The sequence below is a fragment of the Oncorhynchus keta genome, chromosome 10 (genome assembly GCF_023373465.1).
Source record: "Oncorhynchus keta strain PuntledgeMale-10-30-2019 chromosome 10, Oket_V2, whole genome shotgun sequence".
In the NCBI taxonomy this organism is placed as follows: Eukaryota; Metazoa; Chordata; class Actinopteri; order Salmoniformes; family Salmonidae; genus Oncorhynchus; species Oncorhynchus keta.
This window is the reverse complement of record NC_068430.1, coordinates 43855437-43880202: the sequence shown is the minus strand read 5'-3', so window position 1 is coordinate 43880202 and position 24766 is coordinate 43855437. Positions and strand designations below refer to the sequence as shown.

Below are 24766 nucleotides of genomic sequence, written 5' to 3'. Positions count from 1 at the left end.
AGGCATGAAAAGAGAAAATGACAGGATGACAAACAAAGTGGCGGAGAAGAGGGGGAGAAAGAGGAGAAGAGGGGGAGAGCAGCCTCTGTGTGTGCCCCGACTCCAGTGCTGCCAGGCAGGGAGAGTGATTAGGACCTGCATCTTAATGGAGCAGGAGAGAGCCCCCTCTAGCACTCCTGGAAATGACAAGCATCTCGTGCTGCTAGCTAGCTGTCAGCTTATCCATCGCATACACCATCACACAGGCGCAGAACCTCCTTGGACAGGATGAGACGTGTCCTGACTGATCTACGATCTTTATTAAGTCAGTTAAGAACAAATTCTTATTTACAATGACAGCGTAACCCCAGCCGAACCCAGACGACGCTGGGCCGATTGTGCGTTGCCCTATCCCCAATCACAGCCAGTTGGGATACAGCCTGTAATCGAAACAGGGTCTGTAGTGACGCCTCAAGCACTGAGATGCAGTGCCTTAGACCGCTGCGCCACTCGGGAGCCCAACCAAATCTTGTCATTTAGTTTAACAAATGATCCCTGAATATAATGCAGTACTCCTCTCATTCTTATTGTATATAATCATACTCAATAAATGCATGATCAATGTAGGTAGTAGAACTAAGGGGCCAATGTGAAACCACATTCCCAGTGTGAGATGAGACACCACCTGGTGGTGATGAGTGTTAATGTCAGTAAGGCAGAGGAGAAAGACATTGTCACTCACAGATGCAGCTCACAGCAGGAGGAGAAACGGCAAACACACACACACACACACACACACACACACGCACACACGCACACACGCACACACGCACACACTCACACAGCTTCAGACTGCTGGCTCTGTCTTGTGCTGCCTGTCTCCTTGATGATGATGATATCACAATGCCATCCAATCATGACACAATAACCCCTATGAACATGTTAGTATATATCTCAATGTGAATGTTTGTGTGTGTGTCTGTGTGAGTGGTAGGGCTCCCTCAGGCTGTGCTTGCCTGTGTGGAGCGGCCGGTGCGCCAGTCTCCCACTCAGTCTCACTCCATCTCCTCTCTGTAATAAATTGAAATGTTGCACAGCATTTTATATACCTTCTACCCCTCTCTACTTCTACCCCTCTCTACTTCTACCCCTCTCTACTTCTACCCTTTGCACATTCAGCCACGACAAATAAAGTGTCAGCTGCTATTCTCAGTCTGTCTCATAACTGAGCAGTACGTAGCTTACCCAGCCCCAGTTTATTGTTTTTACTTTACCACTTTGGTTATAAAGTTTCATTTTTTAACAACCGCGTCTCACTCTTTCTGAGAGCGCAGATATCGACCTTTGGGAAAGAGGATGAGAATGTGCGAGATAAAGGGAAAACGGGGAAGGCGATTCTAGTGGATCTTGTGCAATTCCTCTTGGCCAGGTATATCATTTCATTTAGGCTAGGATTCAATCCAACACAGAATAACAAACAACCTAAGCACAGGGATCGACTTTTAAAGGCATTTCCAGAATGCTGGATGATCTAACCTTCTCTGTAAAGACTGCAAAGATGTTGGAGATGCGTCCATGTCTTGAAAATCAAATCAAACTTTATTTGTCACATGCGACGATTACAACAGGAGTAGACCTGAACGTAAAATGTTTACTTTTACAAGCCCTTAAATAACAATGCAGTCCAAGACATTGAGTTAAGAAAAAGTAACACAATAAAATAACAATAATGAGGTTATATACAGGGGGTACCGGTACCGAGTCAATGTGCGGGGGGTACAGGTTAGTCGAGGTAAGTAGTCAATCTAAATAGTCAGGGTGGCAATTTGATTAATTGTTCAGCAGTCTTATAGCTTGTGGGGTCGAAGCTGTTAAGGAGCCTTTTGGTTCTAGACTTGGCGCTCCGGTACCGCTTGACGTGCGGTAGCAGAGAAAACAGTCTATGACTTGGGTGACTGGAGACTTTGACTATTTTTTGGGGCCTTCCTCTGACACCACATAGTATAGAGGTCCTGGATGGCAGGAAGCTTGGGGCCCCAGTGATGTACTGGGCCATACGCACTACCGTCTGTAGCACTTTGCGGTCAGATGCCGAGCAGTTGCCATATCAGAAGGTTACATGCTTCTGATGTGTGTGTGTGTTGTGTTTCAGCTGGGGGACCCAGGGAGACTTCACCACCACACACCCCCTCCCTGCCGTCAAGGTGAAACTGTTTACAGAAAGCACTGGAGTGCTGGCCCTGGAGGATAAAGAGCTGGGCAGGGTAACACAATCTTTGATCTCTCTCTCTCTCTCTCTCTCGCTCTCTCTCGCTCGCTCTCTCTCTCTCTCTTTATTGTTCACATACACATATTTAGCAGATGGTTTTGCAGGTGTAGCGAAATGATTGTGTTCCTAGCTCCAACAGTGCAGTAATATCTAACAATTCACAACAATAGACACAAATCTAAAGTAAAAGAAAGGAGGTAAGAAATATATGACTATTAGGACCAGCAATGTCAGAATGGCGTTGAGCAAAATACAGTAGAATATAATACAGTATATACATATGCAAGCAGTATGTAAACATTATTAATGTGACCAGTCAGTCTATGTCTATGTATATATGGCAGCAGCCTCTAAGGTGCAGGGTTGAGTAATCGGATGGCTATTTAACAGTCTGATGGCTTTGAGATAGAAGCTGTTTTTCAGTCTCTCCGTCCCAGCTTGGATGCCCCTGTACTGACCTCACCGAGGGCTATCTTCTGTATACCACCCCTACCTTGTCACAACACAACTGGTTGACTCCAACGCATTAAGAATGAAAGAAATTCCACAACGTAACTTTTAAGGCACACCTGTTAATTGAAATGCATTCCAGGTGACTACCTCAAGAGGCTGGTTGAGAGAATGCCAAGAGTGTGCATAGCTGTCAAGGCAAAGGGTGGTGACTTTGAAGAATCTCAGAAATAAAATATATTTTGATTTGTTTAACACTTTTTTTCGGTTACTACATGATTCCATATGTGTTATTTCATAGTTTTAATGTCTTCACTATTATTCTACAATGTAAAGAAAAACCCTTGAATGAGTAGGTGTGTCCAAACCTTATTGTTTTAAACCTTTAAGCATTTTAGGCCAATACATTTTTTACATTACATTACATTTAAGTCATTTAGCAGACGCTCTTATCCAGAGCGACTTACAAATTGGTGCATTCACCTTATGACATCCAGTGGAACAGCCACTTTACAATAGTGCATCTAAATCTTTTAAGGGGGGGGGGGGTGAGAAGGATTACTTTATCCTATCCTAGGTATTCCTTAAAGAGGAATTAAAGAGGAATCCTAGTTGTTGAACAGGAAGCCCAGGTGACCCCAGCCATCCATATACTGAGCTGTTATGTCACTGAGTAGACAGTTATGCTGGATTCCACATCGACCCCTAGCCCCTACTCCCTAGGCACTCATGTAGGTCTGAGAGGATTGGATTGATAATAGCATTATGGTATTGTGGTTAGGAAGTAGGGACTAGGGTTGATTTGGAAACCAGTATAGTATGCCATTTCCAGGTAAAGCCACAATCCCTAAACCATACACTCTGTAACGTGAGCACACACCATTCAGAGCACACATCATAATGGGACAGAGAAAGCTGGTGTAATCAGTCCTGGGTTGGTTAGCATGATGTGATGTGTAGACAGTAAGCTACAGCCACCGCTGGTCCCTTAGGTACGCACCTTTCTTGTTTGAAATCCCTAGTGATGAGGATTATGCTAAAACTCGTTTTTAAAATCCCCATCTGATTGATGGGGCCTCTCTGTCCTGGATTAGGCAGGTGGTGAAATTAAGGAGGTGTGCTATAGCCTCATTCAAAACCCCTCCCTGTGGAGAAACAGGACCAATAGAGTGTCATCTTCACGGCCGGATGCTTATTCAATACAGTACTGTAGGTGGGCTGAGTCAGGGATGTTTTTAGCCCCTCACAGCCACCACGTTTTGAGCTGTGACCACATGATAGTTCCTCAATGATGTATCCAGGCCACATCATGTCCACAACTGTCCCAAGTATAAACGGTCCTTTCTCTTCACGTTAGAATTTGACTGAATTGCATGTGGTTAGAATCCCCAAGCCGACTCGGTGAAAAGTCAGCCGATGTCTTAATCGTCTGCTTTGCTCCGCTCTCCTGTCCTCTAATGCAGAGAGAGAGAGAGCCCTCCAACGCGCTAGTGTGCCGGGCAGCCCTGGCTAGGCTGCACACGGGGCACAGACGTCAGTTCAACATCTGGTCTTCATTGACATTTGGTTGAGTTGTCAACTAATGTGAAACGTGAAAAAAATCATCTTTGGATTTAGGGTAAAGGTTGGCTGAAAAAAAGACTAAATCCCCTTACGTTGATGACTTTTTGCATATTCTATCAGTTTTCCGCATTGATTTAAGGTCATCACATAGATTTTTGTTGTTGAAATGACGTGGAAACAACATTGATTCAACCAGTTTTAGCCCAGTGGGAGTGACCTTGGCTGTGATAGGGGCTCTTTGATCTCCTGCTGCAGTGGCAGAGAGGCAGTCAGTCAACCAGCAAGGCAGCCAGGCTTCATCAAAGCTCTTTAACTCAGCAAAGATAGATTACGCCCCGTCTTCAGGGAAGCCGGGAGGAGCAGAGTAGAGCGGGGACTGCTGGGCTTCTCTCTCCTTTTGATATGGCAACACAGCTACACAGATACGCTGAGCCGCTGGCTCAAACGTGACACACAGCACAGGCACACTGGGGCCTGGTCTGCCAGAGCACGATTAAGATTTAATGGAAACTCTTGAAAATGTATTGAGTGTTCAAAATCCTTGAGAATGCTGACTCGTGGTGCTGAATACTGACTGACTGACTGACTGGATACAGACCAGGGATCTCTCCAATAAACCTTGTGGATATGTACAGTATAGTGCTTACACGTGTATATATCCATATCTCTCAGAGGGTTGTTATATTGTTACTGTACATTTCAACTGTAGTATCCAACACAGTTTTGCTTCCAACAAGATTCTCTGGTCTGATGAAACCAAGATTGAACTCTTTGGCCTAAATGCAAGCATCACGTCGAGGAAACCTGGAACCATCCTTACGGTGAAGCATGGTGGTGGCAACATCATGCTGTGGGGATGATTTTCAGTGGCAGGGACTGAGAGAATAGTCACTATCGAGGGAAAGATGAACGGAGCAAAGTACAGAGAGATCCTTGATGAAAAGCTACTCCAGGGCGCTCAGGACGTCAGACTGGGGACAAAGGTTCACCTTCCAACAGATCAACAACCCAAAGCACACAGCCAAGACAATGCAGGAGAGGCTACGGGACAAGTCTCTGAATGTCATGGAGTGGCCTAGCCAGAGCCTGGACTTGAACCCGATCGAACATCTCTAGAGAGACCTGAAAATAGCTGTGCAGCAACGCTCCCCATCCAACCTGACCGATCTTGAGAGGATCTGCAGAGAAGAATGGGAAAAACTCCACACTACAGGTGTGCCAAGCTTGTAGCGTCATACCCAAGAAGACTTGAGGCTGTAATCTCTGCCAAAGGTGCTTCAACAAAGTAATGAGAAGCCTCCCGTGTGGCACAGTGGTCTAAGGCACTGCATCGCAGTGCTTGAAGCATCACTACAGATCCGGGTTTGTTCCCAGGCTTGTTGCAGCCGGCCGCGACGTGGAAACCCATAAGGTGGCACACAATTGGCCCAGCGTTGTCCGGGTTAGGGGAGGGTTTGGCTGGCTGGGATGTCCTTGTCCCATCGCTCTCTAGTGATTCCTTGTGGCGGCCGGGCACATGCACGCTGACTATGGTCACCAGCTGTATGGCGTTTCCTCCGACACATTGGTGCGGCAGTGAGCAGTGTGTCAAGAAGCAGTGCTGCTTGGCCGGGTCGTGTTTCGGAGGATGCATGGCTCTCGACCTTTGCCTCTCCTGAGTCCGTACGGGAGTTGCAGCGACGGGACAAGATTGTAACTACCAATTGTATATCACGAAATTGGAGAGAAAAAGGGATACAAAAATATAAAAATAATACTGATTAAAGGGTCTGAATACTGATTAAAGGGTCTGAATATAAATGTGATATTTCAGTTGTATTTATTTTTAACACATTGGCAAAAACGTTGAAAAAACTTTTTATGCTTCGTCTTTATGGGGTTTTGTGTGTAGATGGATGAATAAGGCTGTAACAAAATGTGGAAAAAGTCAAGGAGTCTGAATGCTTTTTGAATGCACTGTATATACAAAAGTATGTGGAAATTCAAATGAATGGATTCGGCTATTTCAGCCACACCCGTTGATGACAGGTGTGTAAAATCAAGCACACAGCCATGCTATCTCCATAGACAAACATTGGCAGTAGAAAGACCGTACTGAATCGCTGACTTTCAACGTGGCACTGTCATAGGATGCCACATTTCCAACAAGTCAGTTCGTCAAATTTCTGCCCTGTTAGCGCTGTAAGTCAACTGTAAGTGCTGTTATTGTGAAGTGGAAACGTCTCGGAGCAACAGCCACGAAGTGGTAGGCCACACTAGCTCACAGAATGGGACTGTCGAGTGCTGAAGTGTGTAGTCTGTCGTCGGTTGCAACATTCACTACCAAGTTCCAAACTGCCTCTTGAAGCAACGTCAGCAAAATAACTATTAGTCGGGAGCTTCATAAAATCAGTTTCCATGGCCGAGCAGCTGCACACTAACCTAAGATCACCATGCACAATGCCTAGCGTCGGCTGGAGTGGTGTAAAGCTCCAAGCTATTGGACTCTGGAGCCTTGGAAACACGTTTTCTGGTGTGATGAATCACGCTTCACCGTCTGGCAGTCCTATGGACGAATCTGGGTTTGGGGGATGCCAGGAGAACATTTGGTGGAGGAGGAACAATGGTCTGGGGCTGTTTTTCATGGTTCGAGTTAGGCCAATTAGTTCCAGCGATAGAAAATCTTAACACTACGCCATACAATGACATTCTCAACGATTCTGTGCTTCCAACAGTTTGGGAAATGACCTTTCCTGTTTCAGTATGACAATGCACCCGTGCACAAAGCGAGGTCCATACAGAAATGTTTTGTCGAGATCAGTGTGAAAGAACTGGACTGGCCTGCACAGAGCCCTGACCTCAACCCCATTGAACTCCTTTGGGACAATGTCTGCCCAACATCAGTGCCCGACCTCACTAATGCTCTTGGGGCTGAATGGAATCAAGTTCCTGCAGCAATGTTCCAACATCTAGTGGAAAGCCTTCCACTAGCAGCAAAGGGGGACCAACTCCTTATATATCCCACCTGAACAGGCTGAAATGCCAGTTATTATTATTATTTATATTTTTGCTCTTTTTCAAATTAAGTTTATCAAACAATAGTCTGCACTCTAAATATTATTTTGCTTAATTTTGGCGATCCTTATTTTAAATACTACTGTCATTGTGTGTAAATATCATACAAAAAAAAAATAGAAAATCAAGTTTTTGAATGCACTGCCCCTTAAAAAGTCATGGTTAAAAATGCAATTGTGCAGTCATCATCAGATATCTTCATATCTTAATTTCTCTCTTAATTAATCTTAATTTGTCTGATACTTTTCTCCTCCAGGTGGTCCTCCACCCAACCCCTAACAGCCCCAAGGCATCAGAGCTCCATAAGATGGCCCTCACCAAGGCCTGCCCCGACCAGAACCTTCAGATCAAACTTGCCATCCGCATGGACAAACCACAGAACATGAAGCATTCTGGGTAAGTATGGACAAGCTCCAAAACGTGAAGAATTCCTGGTAAGCATGGACAAGCCGCAGAAGAATTCTGGGCAAGCAAGGGAAACCTGGTCCTATTGATCTCAATGGGACCTGGTAATTTATTATTTTAAGTCTGCTACTTTACTGCATAATACTCATGAGGACAGAGGAGGATGTCCAGATAGGGTTTTGTTTTGGGTTTTATTTGGACCTTTTTCATCCATTTCTCTGAAACTCCTCCTGCCTCTTCCTTGGTTCCTTCTTGGCCTAATTTCTAGCTAAATGGAGAGAAATGTTCCATCCCTTCTGGTGGTTACTACTGGGTTTGTTTTACATTTAGAGAGCAACAAAGACACTAGCTTTCAGGCCAGCGTGACTCATTCTCACTGCGCCAACCCAGGGTCATCCGCTCTGCATAAAACACCAAAACATGTACGACATGATCATATTATGAACAGTGATTAGTTCAGCCTCTCTTTTGTTTGTGGTAGGGGATACACTCCTTGCTATGCATGTAGTGTGGGCTAAACCTGCTGATGCCGTTGCTGTTTCTTCAACACAGGAAACAACAATAGCCAATTGTCATACCGTTGCCATGTAATCATTACATTTGCCATGTAGTAATTGTTGAACATTGTTTTCTGACAGGTATTTGTGGGCTTTCGGGAAGAACGTCTGGAAGCGCTGGAAGAAGCGTTTCTTTGTCCTCGTGCAGGTTGGTACATCATGAGCCTCTGAAATATAATGTCTTTGGTCTGGTCAAACGAAAGGTCATTCAAATGATTACATCACCAAAACAAACAATAACATACAGTTTATTTGAATATATTGACACCATTGAACTTTACAATAGAGTGCAAATGGATCAGAATGTCTTGTTTTCTCTCTTCAAAACTGGTTGAATGGCTATTTTTACCCTGTAGGCATCTGCAACTTGCCACAGGTGAGATGAATTACCCAGTAGACGAGAATCCCCTGCCTCCAACCAAATCCATTTGAATTCTGAATAATTTAGTCCAGGACATTTTTTTTTTTGTATATCAAACAAACGTGTGACCACCTAAGGTGTTTTCAATTTCAACTTGTTTTTAGCAGGAATAGGGAATTGTGATTGCGACTGTATGTGGCTAAAGGGGTAGTTTTCACACACAAATATAATCACTTTCTTAATCGGCCTTCTTACCTCAAAAGAAGCTTGAGAAATCACAGCAATTCACCATTGATCCTCTGATGTTCCTGAGCAGATGGAAGTGTATGACGTGTCTGTCCTCTCTGGTGCAGGTGAGCCAGTACACCTTTGCCATGTGCAGCTACAGAGAGAAGAAGTCTGAGCCACAGGAGCTGCTACAGCTGGATGGTTACACTGTGGACTACACCGACCCCCAGCCAGGTACAAAAATACACACAAGCACGCACACATGCACATTCACACAGACACACACGTACATTATGTATGCGTGTGCATGCATGCACGCAAGCACAGATGGACACACACACACACACACGAATGCATGCACGCACGCACGCACACACACACACCCACACAACCTGTCCCTAAACCCTCCTCTCTGTCTCTAGGATTGGATGGCGGCAGGGCGTTCTTCAACGCGGTGAAGGAGGGCGACACTGTGATCTTTGCCAGTGATGACGAGCAGGACCGCATCCTGTGGGTTCAGGCAATGTACCGGGCCACCGGTCAGTCCCACAAGCCTGTTCCCCCCACCCAGGTCCAGAAACTAAACTCCAAGGGGGGTGCCGCCGCTCAGATGGACGCGCCCATCTCCCAGTTCTGTAAGTAAACCAATACACAACCTCAGCATCATATCAGCCAATCAGCAGGCAGTTTCAGGTTTCATCCCGCCCCCAATCCAGTGACAGCTCTCACCCATACCGTTTCACTACGCCATGCGTCTCTCCCCTACCCACACTGCAGCCACATACTGTAACTGTTGAACACGTTGCGCTGTAGAACTAAAGTCGACACACGCAGGCACCTCCTCCTCATTGCTGTATCACACAGAGTACCCAGCTTCTATGGGCCTCCCCTCATCGTCACCAATCAGTCACACATGACGTGTTTAAAGGTGCAACTTCATATGACTCTTCCCCCATCAATCTGCTCTGTCTCTCTCGAAACATTAACCAAGCTGACAAACTGAAGAGAAACACGGAATGGCGGCCAATGGCCGTAGATATAGATTAAACCACTAAAATGAAACATCAAGCTTGGCACCTTTTTAGCCTTTTGAATCCTTTTGAAAACCATTTAAAAAACTTTTGAGAATGTTTTGCGGTAAGTGTTGTGTTTGCGACAATGCTAAGGTGACAGCGAGTATTGCCTGAACACCCCCAGACCCCAACATGTGGTATGGTAGAAAACAACAGCTGTAACAGACAGGGATGACTTTCTGAGTCTCCGCTCAGCCCAGCCCTGTCTCGGTCCAGCCACTGCTCAGTCAACGTTCTCTGTAGTGTTAACCGATCCTTTACTTGTACCTTTAAGCAGCCACTGGTCAGATACTGTACAGTAGCAAAGTGAAGGTAAGACTGTCTCTCGTGACGTGGCTTCTGCAACACGTACCTAATCTACTTCCTGTTGTAACCGTCTCTTCTGTGTCCTCTGCCCCTTATGTTTAAAACACACTTTGAATCACAGTTTAACAGTGAAATAGGGCCAACGAATTTTAGGCTATTGTGATACTCGTGTATCCTAATGCACTTTTTTTTTTTACAAAGAAATATCTAAGTTACACGTTGTAAACACACTGAAACCTGAACAGGTTGTACCCTAACTTGGGAAATTAGTACCCTTTAGTTGCCAACTCAATTCTGTTCTTTTACAGCACTAAAGAACTAGCTTGGTAAAACCAGACTGAATGCTGTGCTCACCAGTGTTTCAATAAGGTGAGTGCATCGTTCAGTCTGGTTAACAAGACTACTAAAGAACACTCCACAATAATAGATCCTGCTATTCAAAACCAAACATGATAACTCATTTTGGTGTGCGTCCTTCCTTCAACTCCTTCAGTTATTTTAGCGGTTATTCTAATGTCCAAGCCGTTTGGTTAGAGTTAATGGGTTGTAGAAAAAGCTTTTTTCCCCTTTTATTATGTTGGCATTTTTATAACCTGAAAACAATTCAGCAATAAAAACATCTATATAGGTTTTTATGCAGGAATTGCGCTACTTAGGTAACAAAAGCGTAGATGTAATAGTTTTTTTTTTTTGGGGGGGGTAGGAAATCTTTTTTAATTCATTACACTGTAGTTTTCATCCGTTTCTATAAACAGAATCTATATACAAGAATTCCCTGTGGCCTCTCCATTGGTGTCTTTGTCGAGTATGTGATCGTTCTTCTGGTTATTTGGTTACCTCCTCTATATAAGACCAGCCATTCTGATGCCATTCAATGACCCCTCACAGAGGCACAGACCTCCTCCCTCTACCCCCCCTCTCTGAAACACTGTGCCACACCAAACGGACATGTTTCACCCCTCCCTGGTTATCTTGAATGGCACTGGGGCCATAACATACACCACACCGCCCTGTTACTCTCCTCTCTTTCTTTCTTTCTTTCTTTCTTTCTTTCTTCGTTTCTTTCTTTGTCTCTTTCTTTGTTTCCTTCTTTGTCTCTTTCTTTGTCTCTTTGTTTCTTTCTTCCTTTCTCTCTCTCTCTCTCTCTCTCTCTCTCTCTCTCTCTCTCTCTCTCTCTCTCTCTCTCTCTCTCTCTCTACCATCAGAGCTCTGCTGCCGATAATAAGCTTCTGGAGCACTGATATGGAAGGATAGGAGAGTAGTCTTTCTGAAGGAGAACTTATAGGCTACTACTTCTAAATTATGAATTTAGATGAGGAAGGAATGGGACTCTGGCGAAGCTAATAGTGTTTTTCTCATGTGCCAGCCTGCCTCCAGACTGAGTACAGTACTTGACCTACCAGATAAGTTATGAGTGTCACTACTCATTACCCGGCAACATCACTTTGCTTTAAGTGGACTCCCATATTCATAACCATATAATAATTAAACATTTTGGATAAAATGATAGCATTAGGTGGATATGTCAGGTTTATTCCAATTGCGTTAGCCATTTAGATTGTTATTACTCTTCATTTATTTTTCCTCTAAACATTATCTCGTAAGCTGTCCAGTGCCTTCATAGATTCAGTGGAGGATACTGGCATCATTTGCATAATAATAATGATAGTAGAACTAAAAGTTGTTGTTGGAGTGCTGGATGTAACGGTAGTGTATGGGCCAGTGCTCCTTTGTTATGAGCTGGAGAAAGCAAAGGGAAGCGATCATATTACGATGGTAATGTATAATGTATGTTAGAATGAGATACAGATGTCGGATCTTAATTTGATCACCCTGTTGCAGGATAACTTTCCCGAAATGCAGGACATTTACCACTTGTAGTGTATTTGAGGCTTTAAAAGGCTTGTCATTTCCACTTGGAAATTTCAGACTTGATTTCCCCTTATGAAGAAAATGTAAAAATGCCTACAGAAAATAATTATAATCCACACAATAATTGACATTTTCTGTTGCTGCAGGATTATTGTCCTGCTATAGAAAACTGACTCAAATTAAGGTGCAACAAATGTACTATACCTAGATCAGAATCCGGACTAAATCAACCACAGCAGAGGGATGATAACCCTTTGCCCTTATCCTTTCATCTCTCTTGTTTCTGTCATGCTCTCACTGGCCCTCTATTTCCCTCTCTTGATTTTCTATCAATCTACTCTCTCTCTACCTTTCTTTTCACTATCTCTCTCTCTCTCCAGCTCACATACCCACACATGCTCAGCACACCACCGCTGCCCTCTCTCTCTCTCTCTCTCTCTCTCTCTCTCTCTCTCTCTCTCTCTCTCTCTCTCTCTCTCTCTCATTCTCTCTCATTCTCTCTCATCTCTCTCTCATCTCTCTCTCATTCTCTCTCTCTCTCATTCTCTCTCTCATTCTCTCTCTCTCTCTCTCTCTCTCTCTCTCTCTCTCTCTCTCTCTCTCTCTCTCTCTCTCTCTCTCTCTCTCTCTCTCTCTCTCTCTCTCTCTCTCTCTCTCTCTCATTTTGGTACAGGTTGTTGTTTTTTTTAGTTGTTTTTTTCTTCCTCATGCTTTGCTTGTTACCCTTCTTTAGTATTGCAACTGCTAGGTGAGGGACACTCGTGTTTGCTCTCCTCCAGCCTTGTTGCTAGTCTTTATGTTATTCTGGTTTGTCCCTTCTCACCCCGCTGTCTTCTAGCTGGACTTAAGGGTAAGTGCTTCCCTGTAGCCGGCACAGCTCAGATAATCCCCAACGATTATCTGACAAATGCAACGTGCTTTCTCTCCTCTTTCCCTATCCACTTCCTCTTCTTAAGTCTCCTCGCTTCATGTCTTTAGACAGTAGAAAACATATTTTTTATGTTTGATTTCTCCTCAATCTGAGATTTGAAGTAGCCATAAGCTTCCATTCCTGGTGGTTTAGGATGCATGTATTTGATTCTTAGACTTATCATTTGGCTCAGTAATTATTGTAGTTTATATTCTGGTTATTATTATGCTTTTTTTGTTGCATAATTGCCTTCTCTCCTTAATCTTATTGGTGTCCAAGGACCCCTCAGAGTAAAGCAGAGAGATGGCCCAATGTGACATGATGCCATCAGAAAATAAAATACAGTAAATGACTGCTGTAGAAAATCTAGTTGTGAATCCATCAACAGTTATGGAAATTATATTTTAGAGAGCAGTAGAGGACAGTAAAAACGTTTCCCCCTAAGGGAACTTCAGAGCTTGTAATCAAGCTTTTTTTTTTTTAAAGTCCTACAATCCTTTACATCGCGTACAAATGATTGAATATTTCCATATTGTTTAATACATTTGTTCAAAGAGTAGAGCAGTTGGAAAACTGTGACATTTGGACCCTTTTAGCAGGGTAACACGGGTCATGCTTTACTTCCGAGGACTCAATTCATAGCCGTGGGAAGTAGGGGTGCTGAGGGTGCTACAGCACCCCCTGGTAAATCACCCCAAGAATCTGTGGAGAAAAATACTCCTCAGTGGCCATGGCTCAATTGCTTTTGGTTCTTTTCTTTTGTCCTCTGTTCACGAGAGTTGGCAAATATGTACGTGGAGTATTCTGAATGCAGATGACAAGGAGTAGCCATTGACACCACTCCTTACCATACAATACTCTGGAAGAACCCTCTTACTACATGGGCCTATAGACAGCAGCTAGACCCCCATAGTAGCACCTCTAGGAGGGAACAGATCTCATTTTGGTTTCTTTTGATTGCCCTTTGATTGCCTGAACAGGTGAACACTTTTGTCATGTGTCCATTATTGCGTTTGATGGAATTACAGGAATTTTTATTTCCCCCTTGCCATCTCCCAGAGAATGATCGACATGTAGTTTTGCCTCTGTCGGCTTCATGCTATAAACCGATGTACTTGCACCAAATTGTATTGCTACCCTGTTAGAGATACTCCAGTAGTTGGTATGCCTGTTAGTTGTGCTCTGTAGATGTCATGAATAAATACACTGCAACACACTCAAGTATTGTCAACTTGCAAATGCTAAGAGAAAGAGGAATGCCCAAAATGTTTTATCTAAACATTGAAAATGGAACCTTCAGATGCATGACATAACATTTTGAAACATTTTTGAAAGCACAATGAAACGTCACTGTTCTACAGCATGTTTTGTTTGTCATTGAGCATTTATTAATTACTGTATTCCCCAATATTCATAATGGAAAAACAATCCAATCTTTTTAACCAATCATCTTGCCTTTAGATGATGACGTCACCATCGACAAGAACTCACTAAATATGATCATGTGCCCCCATAGTCCATTCAGTCTGTTATTCCAAAATCAAACTCCATTTCCTCATTTATAAAACAACCCGAAGAGATATTCCCCACCCCCTTTCCTCCCGCCTACCTTCAAGCACTTTCTATCACACATTGTGCACCTTCACTCTGCCCCTATCGCACACTTTCTCTCACCCGCACCCTTCCCTACTGCCCCCGTAACTATCCCACCCCGTCCGCTTTCGCTTCCCCACTTTCCTGGCACTGTCTGTATCTCCCTCGTCTATTTATCTCTCTGTGTCTGAGTCGTTTTCTCAGCCACCCCCCCTTTCTCTCTCTCTTTGTGTGTTCACCCTTTGTTTCCTTTTCATCTCATTCTCACACCCTCACTTTTGAACTCTATCTCCCCCTACAACTTTCATTTTTCCATCATATCTATAATGTCTTCCCTGTCTCACCCCTCTCACCTCTCTCTTAACCTATGCTTACCCCTCTGTCTTAGCCTTAGTTCACCCCTCTCTCCCTTTTAACTTCTGGTAGGGCCTTTTTTGTCAGTGCCTAGCAAAACCAGGGATACATAGTCTGTTGGTCTAGTCCACTCGTTTGGATGATTAAGAAACAAAACACCTCCTAATTTTACGCTCCAGAACCCTTTAACAAGTACCATTGTACGTACAGTTGTCCTATCCTCATTCGTGGCCCTCCATCTCCCCTTTATCTATCCCTGTCTCTGAACATGGGGCGGACAGATGTCAGTTGAGTTCAAAGTTAATGTTGTTATAGAAACCCCCACCCCCAGCCAAGCCCAGCCTACCCCCTTATCCACCTGCCCCACCACCGTCACATTATCCTCACTTTTTTCAGTGTCATGCGATTGGACATGACACCTGTCACTCACCGACGCTGAGGAGGAACATCAACACCTCTTTCATTTCTCTATATGCTATGCAAGCTATGCTGCAAGTTGCCTTGTAGTTTTTGAACATTTGTAGGCTTTTTGAATGGTGTTGAATGGGCAAAAACATAACGAAAGACATCTGGCAGAAGTAAATTCCTTCACAAATACAAATATAATTGTATATCGTATCAGTCAAAGGTTTGGACACAACTACTCATTCAATGGTTTTTCTATATTTTTACAATTTTCTACATTGTAGAATAATAGTGAAGACATCAACACTATGAAATAACACATATAGAATCAAAAAAGTGTAAAACCAATCAAAATATATTTTAGTTTTGAGATTCTTCAAAGTAGCCACCCTTTGCCTTGATGACAGCTTGGCACACTCTTGGCATTCTCTCAACCAGCTTCACCTGGAATGCTTTTCCGACAGTCTTGAACAAGTTCCCAATTATGCGGAGCACTTGTTGGCTGCCTTCCTTCGCTCTGCGGTCCAACTCATCCCAAACCATCTCAATTGGGTTGAGGTTGGATGATTGTGGATGCCAGGTCATCTGATTCAGCACTCCATCACTCTCCTTCTTGGTCAAATAGCCCTTACACAGCCTGGAGGTGTGTTGGGTCATTGTCCTGTTGAAAACCAATTGATTGTCCCACTACTCACAAACCAGAGGGGATGGCGTATCACTGCAGAATGCTGTGGTAGCCATGCTGCTTAAGTGTGCCTTGAATTATAAATAAATTACAGACAGCGTCACCAGCAACCCCCCCACCACCACCATCACACCTCCTCCTCCATGCTTCACTGTGGGAACTACACATGTGGAGATCATCCGTTCACCTATTCTGCGTCTCACAACGACACGGAGGTTGGAACCAAAAATGTCAAAATTGGACTCATTAGACCAAAGGACAAATTTCCACCTGTCTAATGTCCTCATGAGAGCCAGTTTCATCATAGCACTTGATTATTTTTGTGACTGCACAAACTTTAAAAGTTCTTGAAATGTTCCACATTGACTGACCTTCAGGTCTTAAAGTAATGATGGACTGTCATTTCTCTTTGCTTATTTGAGCTGTACATGCCATAATATGGACTTGGTATTTTACCAAATAGGGCTATCTTCTGTATACCACCCCCACCTTGTCATATCACAATCTGATTGGCTCAAAAACATTAAGAAGGAAAGAAATTCCACAAATGGACTTTTACCAAGGCACACCTGTTAATTGAAATGGATTCCAGGTGACTACCTCATGAAGCTGGTTGAGAGAATGCCAAGAGTGTGCAAAGCTGTCAATGAGGCAAAGGGTGGCTACTTTGAAGAATCTCAAGTTTTAAATATATTTTGATTTGTTTAATAATTAACGCTTTTTTGGTTGCTACATGATTCCATATGTGTTATTTCATAGTTGTGATGTCTTCACTATTATTCTACAATGAAGAAAATAGTGAAAAATAAAGCAAAACCCAAGAATAATTAGGTGTGTCCAAACTTTGGACTGGTACTTTATATGACCGCATTTCCACAAATTTGATGATATAGTCATCAAGCCTATTCAGTACAGGGCTAGGGACATGAACACGGATGTATGACGTAGGAACGCGTGCGTCACTTGCACATGATGTTGAGTCCCCCTTTTCATGTCATCTCATCACTGATAGTTTGAGGTCTGACTATATACAGTATGTAGTGCAGAAATGGGAAGAAAATGTGTGAATATCAATGTTTTTTTTTTTTTATCAGGTACTGGTTATATTCTGCTTTTAGGCTTCTCAACAATGTTTTTGTTAGATGAGAGTATTCTGGTTATTCAAATTATGCCACCATTACTGTCATGACAGGCAGAATACATATTTTGGTTTCAGAAGATGGTCATACATTAATACATGTCTCCTGTATTTGTTCTCTGTCCTCAACATATACACTGCCGTTTAGATCTATTGACCAATCATACAACACTCATCAAATACCCGTCAAAATCGATTTAAAAAACATGGGCACTCCTTACTTGACCTGCTCCCAGAATGCATTTGGATGCAGATAAGCAGCTCCCTAGAAGCTTGTGTCCGCTATAAAAATAGATGTATTCTACAGAATAGAAAACACTTAACTCTTACAGTTTTTAAAAGAGCTATTTTACTCAGCCTAATATTTTTTTCAAAATCACCCTGTACTCTGTTTTGTTTTTCAGCACACGACCCATCATTTGTCAGGAACTTAGTGGCATTGACCAATCAATCGCGAATGGCAGAATCTATTGAACACATATTACGAATGAGATTAGCATCCTATTCAATTTAACCCACCACTTTCTTAATACATGTTTTGAATCTAATATGCCTAAAATGGTAGCCATTGATCAACAAAAAGCTGCATGCCAGCATCCACTTACTACAGTACGACAAAGCACTGGTCCCATTGAGCTTAGCTACAGATTCACATCAGTAGCTCCTTATTCCACAATCCCGATCAGCTCTATTGACTCTGTCTGATATGATGCAAGTTGACAATGTAAAGCTGTAAGTGTTTATAATTTGCCCTAACAGTAGTCTTAGCCAGACAGGCCCAGTGTTGTGTTGAGGTAGAGAGAGATGCTGTACTATTTCTCTGTGCCTTACTGACACCCTCTTCCTCTGAATCCGGTCCTTTTCCCTGTGCTGGTTGGACACAGACGCAGACAGAGCTCAGAAACATGGCATGGATGAGTTTATCTCGGCTAACCCCTGTAGCTTTGACCACGCCTCCCTGTTCGAGATCGTCCAGAGGCTCACGTTGGACCACAGGCTCAATGACACCTTCTGCTGCCTGGTGAGTGGCATTCTCCAAACCCACAGTACGGTGGAATGAGAATAAATACAGTCCTGGGCACTAAAAATATACTTTTTATCAAAATGCTGACATTTTTTGGAGCAAGGTACATAGTTAATGTGACTTAGGTCATGGTTCAGTCAGGGAAAGGGGTTTGTTTGTGATTGAGATAATGGTGCTAACCTCTTAAAAAAAGCTCTGATGTTATGCGTAGGGATGGTTCAGCCCGGGCCAGGGGTTCTAGTCTAAACTGTTAAACACCATCTCTGATGTTATGTGTAGGGATGGTTCAGCACGGGCCAGGGGTTCTAGTCTAAACTGTTAAACACCATCTCTGATGTTATGTGGAGGGATGGTTCAGCCCGGGCCAGGGGTTCTAGTCTAAACTGTTAAACACCATCTCTGATGTTATGTGTAGGGATGGTTCAGCCCGGGCCAGGGGTTCTAGTCTAAACTGTTAAACACCATCTCTGATGTTATGCGTAGGGATGGTTCAGCACGGGCCAGGTGTTATAATATAAACTGTTAAACCCCATCTCTGGGCCTCCCGAGTGGCACAGCGGTCTTAGGCACTGCAGTGCTTGAGGTGTCACTACAGATCTGGGTTCAATCCCCGTCTGTGTCGCAGCCGGCCGTGACCGGTGACGCACAATTAGCCCAGCGTCGTCCAGGTTAGGGGAGGGTTTGGCCGGCCGGGATGTCCTTTTGCCATCGCTCTCTAACGACTCCGGTGGCAGGCCAGGCGCATGCACGCTGACACGGTCAACAGTTGTATGGCGTTTCCTCCGATTGGTGCCGCTGGCTTCCGGGTTAAGGGAGCAGTGTGTCAAAATCAGTGTGGCTTGGTAGTATTGTGTTTCGCAGGATGCATGGCTCTCGACCTTCGCCTCTCCCGAGTCCGTACGGGAGTTGTAGCGATGGGACAAGACTATAACTCCCAATTGGATATCACGAAATTGGGGAGAAAAAGGGCTTCAAAAATGATAAATAATAACATAAAATCACCTCTCTGATGTAATGTGTAGGGATGGTTCAGCCCAGGCCAGGTGTTTGTCCTGGATGAGTACTGTGCCAGGAACGGCGTGCGGGGGTGTCACAGACACCTGGGTTACCTAGGGGACCTGCTGGAGAGGGCGGACAGAGGAGCCATGATCGACCCCACCCTGCTTCACTACAGCTTCGCTTTCTGCGCCTCCCATGTCCACGGTAACAGGTAAAATATACACCCGAATGAACCCGGTCCTCCTGCTTGCCAATCCATAGTCTTAATCATTAGACCAAGAGGACATCCTCAAGGTCGGAGGGCGACATTTTTGGACAAGCCAGTGCTCATCACAAGGTAGCACTGGCAATGCTAAATCACCACCATATCGCAAGAGAGGTGGGTAAAGTTTGTATCTCAAATACACACGCAAAAGGTCTTCAGATAAAATAAGAAGAGAAAGCAGGGAAGAGAAGCTGGCCATAGTAACAGGACAAAAAAGGGTCAGAGGCATCAAACGCAGCAGAGCACCATTGCTTTACGATGAATGTTTTGCATATTATTTATTATGATTTTAATCATGTATTTTATGTTATCATGTCGTCATTTTGTTCACTTTTTAAAAAAAATTGTTCAATTATATTTACCTTGGTTTCCACCGTATTCCTTTTTTTCTTTTCCCTCTTTGCCTTTTGTTGCTTTATTCAGTCTCATTATGTCGATGTTGCTCATCCTCCCATGCATCCCTATAAAGTCAGAGAGGGCAGCAGTTACTGTGGGCCACTGGTGGGTTGTGAGGGCCCCTGGGCCCCTAGCGGCGCCCAGAGCCCAGAACCAGGGGCTGGCTCGAAACGGGGAAGCAAAAAGATGAAGTTTAGAAAGAAAAGGGATTCCACATTTCAACTCGTCCAAGAGCCCATCAGGTAAGATGATGTACTATAAAAATATATGTACATAGCTACTTCAATGACCCTTGTACCCATGCGCATTGACTCGGTACTGGTACTCCCTGTATATAGCTATGCAAATTTGTACCTGTCGTTGTTATTCGTTATTCACTGTGTATTCCTTTGTCGTGTGACTTTCTATTTTTATGACATTTTTAAAACTTTAATTCTACACTGTTGAAAAGAGACCCGGAAGTAAGCCTTTCACTTGTCAGTCTACATCTATTGTTTACGAAGAATGTGACAAATACAATTTGATTGGATGTTTGTCTGTGTGAGAAAGAACATTTAACATTTGGTAAACATGCTGAAGAATGATTCTCGTTCACTCACACAAGCAGCAGTAAAATCATGGCGAACTAAAAGATGGCACTGTTTATGTGCAAAATGCTGTAATCGTTCCTTTTTTTGATGGACTCCAACTGGCGGCTCCACTACCGCATGATGCGCTGGGCTGATGTTGTGTTTTGTATTCTATGATGTCATCCTAAGGCCTGACGGACTGGGGACAGTGAAGGTGGACGAAAAGGAGCGCTTTGAAGAAATCAAAGAGCAATTGCGTGTGATCCTGGAACACCAGATCACTAACTTCAGGTGAGTGCTGCTGCCTACTGGTCTATCTATCGATCAGATCGATCGAATAATGGATAGATGGAATAGTATATGATGAGGCTAGCGATCGTTTTTTTTCGCTCGCTCGATCGCTAGCCTCAGCATATACTATTCCATAGTTCTGTTGTCCATGGTGATTTTTATATTTCATTGTGATTCAACTCGCTTCTCTCGTGTAGATATTGCTTCCCGTTCGGACGTCCAGAGGGAGCTTTGAAGGCCACACTTTCTTTGCTGGAAAGGGTTCGTACATTTTGATGACTGCAATCTTTTCGTTCTCCTTTTACAGAAAATGTTCAGCTCATGAATGATTCTGATCTCATAGCTCAAATAATCTCATATATATATATATATATATATATATATATATATATATATATATATATATATATATATATATATATATATATATGCTAGAAAAAGGAAATTGAAAATGAAAACAAAACTGCAATAACCTGATGTTCAGTGGGAAGACCCGAAGGAAGACTTGTCCTGTCCTGTTCCTCATCCTCAGGTGCTGATGAAGGACATTGTGACTCCAGTCCCACAAGAGGAAGTGAAGGGAGTCATCCGTAAATGCCTGGAGCAGGCTGCACAGCTCAACTACGCTAAAATCACAGAGTACGCCAAAATCGAAGGTAACTAGCCACGATTTACATATACAGACACACCCTCAATAAGCAATAGCAGTTACTAACTCTGTTGGTAAATTCTTGGTTGCTGTTCCTTTAAAACCTGTAAATGGTTGTTTTTCTTTAGATGATGGTAACTGTTTTAGTACTTTAGTGCCTTTTCAGTAATTGTGGGGGTTTCTATGTGGAACAGAAGTGTCAAACATTCTACTCTCATTTGGAAGTGACTTGTCATGACCACTTTGATTCCTTTTTTAGCATCCTACAGTGGGATTCTTTTCAAGATAACCTGGACCAGATTAACCTGGAGAAAAGAAGCACTGAAGGCACATACTGACAGCTCTTATATTTTTAGCACATGAATTCAAGAGAAACAGCCGATACAGTTATTTTTCCATTTGACAGATTGGTTGTCACTTGTTTGTCACTCAGCCAATTAACACTACCCTTCGTTTCAGGCAGGCTGCTTTAGCTGTACTCTACTTTACTCTACTCTGGGTCAAGTTGGCTTTTTGTAGTGGTGTTGTGAGTAAAAATGCATTCAAATCCAAAGTTTTGGATGAAAGCCCTGTTTACTTGCCGGCCCCCATGTTACTGTACCTTGAGTCTCGCTGTATCCTGGCCCCTGGCATGTGGTGATTTAACAGTATATATCTGGAATATACAGAATATTATATCTACAGTACGCAGTAAACATACACTATATATACAAAAGTGTGTGGACACACCTTCAAATGAGTGAATTCAGCTATTTGAGCCACACCTGTTGCTGACAGGTGTATAAAATCGAGCACACAGCCATGCAATCTCCATAGACAAACATTGACAGTAGAATGATCTTACTGAAAAGCTCAGTGACTTTCAACCCTCAACAAGTCAGAATGTCACATTTCTGCCCTGCTAGAGCTGCCCCGGTCAACTGTAAGTGCTATTATTGTGAAGTGAAAACATCTAATGTAGGAGCAACAACGGCTCAGCCACAAAGTGGTAGGCCACACAAGCTCACAGAATGGGACCGCCAAGTGCTGAAGCCCGTAGCGGGTAAAAATCATCTGCCCTCGGTTGCAACACTCGCTACCGAGTTCCAAACTGCCTCTGGAAGCAATATCAGCACAATAACTGTTCGTCGGGAGCTTCATTAAATGGGTATCCATGGCCGAGCAGCCACACACAAGCCTAAGATCACCATGCGCAATGCCCAGCCTCGGCTATAGTGATGTAAAGCTCACCGCAATTTGACTCTGGAGTAGCTTCACTATCTGAGAGTCCAACGGACCAATCTGGGTTTGGTGGATGCCAGAAGAAAGCTACCTGCCCCAATGTATAGTTCCAACTCTAAAATTTGGTTGAGGAATAATGGTCTGGGGCTGTTCTTAATGGGTCGGGCTAGGCCCCTTAGTTCTAGTGAAGGGAAATCTTAACGCTGCAGCATACAGTGACATTCTTGACGATCCTGGCAAAAGTTTGGGGACGGCCCTTTCCTGTTTCAGCATGACAATACCCCCGTGCACAAAGCGAGGCTCATACAGAAATGGTTTGTCGATATCGGTGTGGAAGAACTTGACTGGTCTGCACATAGCCCTGACCTCAACCTCATCAAACCTTTGGGATGAATTGGAACGCCGACTGCGAGCCAAGCCTAAGTGCCCAACCTCACTAATGCTCTTGTGGCAGAATGGAAGCAAGCCCCCGCAGGAATGTTCCAACATCTAGTGGAAAGGCTTCCCAGAAGAGGGGAGGCTGTTATAGCAGCAATGTGAGAACCAACTCCATATTAATGCCCATGATTTGGAATGAGATGTGTGAGGAGCAGGTGTCCACATACTTCTGGTCATGTAGTGTATATAGTAGCTAGAAGCAGATTTCCCCTGAACAGAACTCTCCTTCCTGACCCCTACTCCTTTCTGACTGTATCTCCACACCTCGACTCCAGGGTCTATAATCTAAGATTTATCAAATAAATCTTACTTTGGCCCATCCCCTTCCTGGGGACCCTTGTCCTACTCTCCCTCTCCTTTTCCCTCTCTTTCTCTCTCTTACCTTATCTTTCCTCTTGTTCTTCCTGCGGACCATTACACTCCTCTCCCTGTTCCTCAGTCTACTGTCCACTTCCTCTCTCATCTCATTGGCTTTGCCACATTTATCACCTCACATTTCAGTGATAAGTGGTTTTGAAGCCAATGAAAAAGAATGCTCGGATTGGAGACAGACAACCCAGCATCTGTTACCTGCATGTGCTACAATACATTATGGAAAGGTTTGCCTTTACAGGTATGAACTAGCCACTAGATATCACCATTTCACCTTCAATTAGATATACAGTACTCTATTATTACTTGCAAAACACCATTTTGGTTTCCCTACAAAGTCACATGCAGATATACCACGTAGACCTATTTTCCCTATCCTTGTGTTGGTCCAATATTAAGAAAATGGTGGTAAAACACTAGTTATTGAACCCAGTCATCCGCAGCCCCAACCCAAGTCAATACTCACCATGATTGTGTTCGTTAGGCCACAAAATGAAAGAAAACAGACTGAAACAGTGGAGTACTACCTGGACTGTTTTCTGTTACAAAACATTTTTCAACAGTGCCCTAATGAACACAACCCAGGACAGTTCTCTGCCTTGCCATCTCCTCTGACCTATAACCTCTCACCCTAACCTCTGACCCCAGCCTCTTGCATGCCCCAATCCTCCTCTTTTGTAGGTAGAAAGAGGGAAATGTTTGAGCACCCTGTCTTCTGCTTGGCGTCACAAGTGATGGATTTAACCATCCGTGAGTACCTACCTCATCCTCCCCCTGTCTCTCCTCCCTCCCTCTTTCAACTTTCTTTCACCACATCACCCCCTCCCACCCTCCTCTCAGCTATGTCCACTCCTCCTTCCCCCTCTGTGCTTTTTTTTTATCCGTCGCTCATGTCTGCCGAGAGCGAGTGGGGAGAGAGAGAGAGAGCCAGTCTGGTCTGTGGAGGTCTGTCTGGGGAGACACTGCAACAGCACTGTAGTGGTCCTACTATCAGGGACCTACAGTCTCCCATCTGTCTGTGACCAACATGAATGATCTGTCGGTCTGGTCTGTAAGCTTCTTTCTTTTGGTTGGACATATGCCCATGCCCACCCATGTGACTTGAATGCATTTTTTACTTTGCTCTGTGTTATCTCCTTCAGTCGTCTGGTCATGTGTCAGTGAGTGTGGGCTCACCACGCCACGCTGTGCGCTGGGACAGACAGGTATGGTGCTATGTCACTGCCAGAAACAGAGAAAGCCAGAGAGGGAGGCAGTAGAGCAGAGCAGCAGCTGCAGGCAGAGCTACGATACCAGGAGGACAGAAAGGATTGGGTGTACGCACACAGAGTTCCTATAAT

General features: G+C 43.9%; 1 protein-coding gene across 14 annotated transcripts in view; it reads left to right on the top strand.

Moving 5' to 3' along the window:
• Window positions 1-24766, top strand: part of LOC118389353 (calcium-dependent secretion activator 1-like) — a 151672-nt gene that overhangs the window by 101257 nt on the left and 25649 nt on the right. For 5 of the 14 annotated variants that reach the window (XM_052527086.1, XM_052527079.1, XM_052527078.1 and 2 more), the window contains exons 7-17: window positions 2132-2243; window positions 7572-7711; window positions 8359-8425; window positions 8992-9100; window positions 9289-9501; window positions 18087-18223; window positions 19249-19436; window positions 19964-20128; window positions 20645-20746; window positions 20944-21007; window positions 21279-21402. In XM_052527086.1, the coding sequence (XP_052383046.1) occupies window positions 2132-2243; window positions 7572-7711; window positions 8359-8425; window positions 8992-9100; window positions 9289-9501; window positions 18087-18223; window positions 19249-19436; window positions 19964-20128; window positions 20645-20746; window positions 20944-21007; window positions 21279-21402 (1421 nt within the window). Of the gene's footprint in view, window positions 1-2131; window positions 2244-7571; window positions 7712-8358; window positions 8426-8991; window positions 9101-9288; window positions 9502-18086; window positions 18224-19248; window positions 19437-19963; window positions 20129-20644; window positions 20747-20943; window positions 21008-21278; window positions 21403-24107; window positions 24177-24766 lie in introns of all 14 variants that reach the window. The other 9 variants (XM_052527084.1, XM_052527075.1, XM_052527082.1 and 6 more) reach the window with 3 other exon arrangements.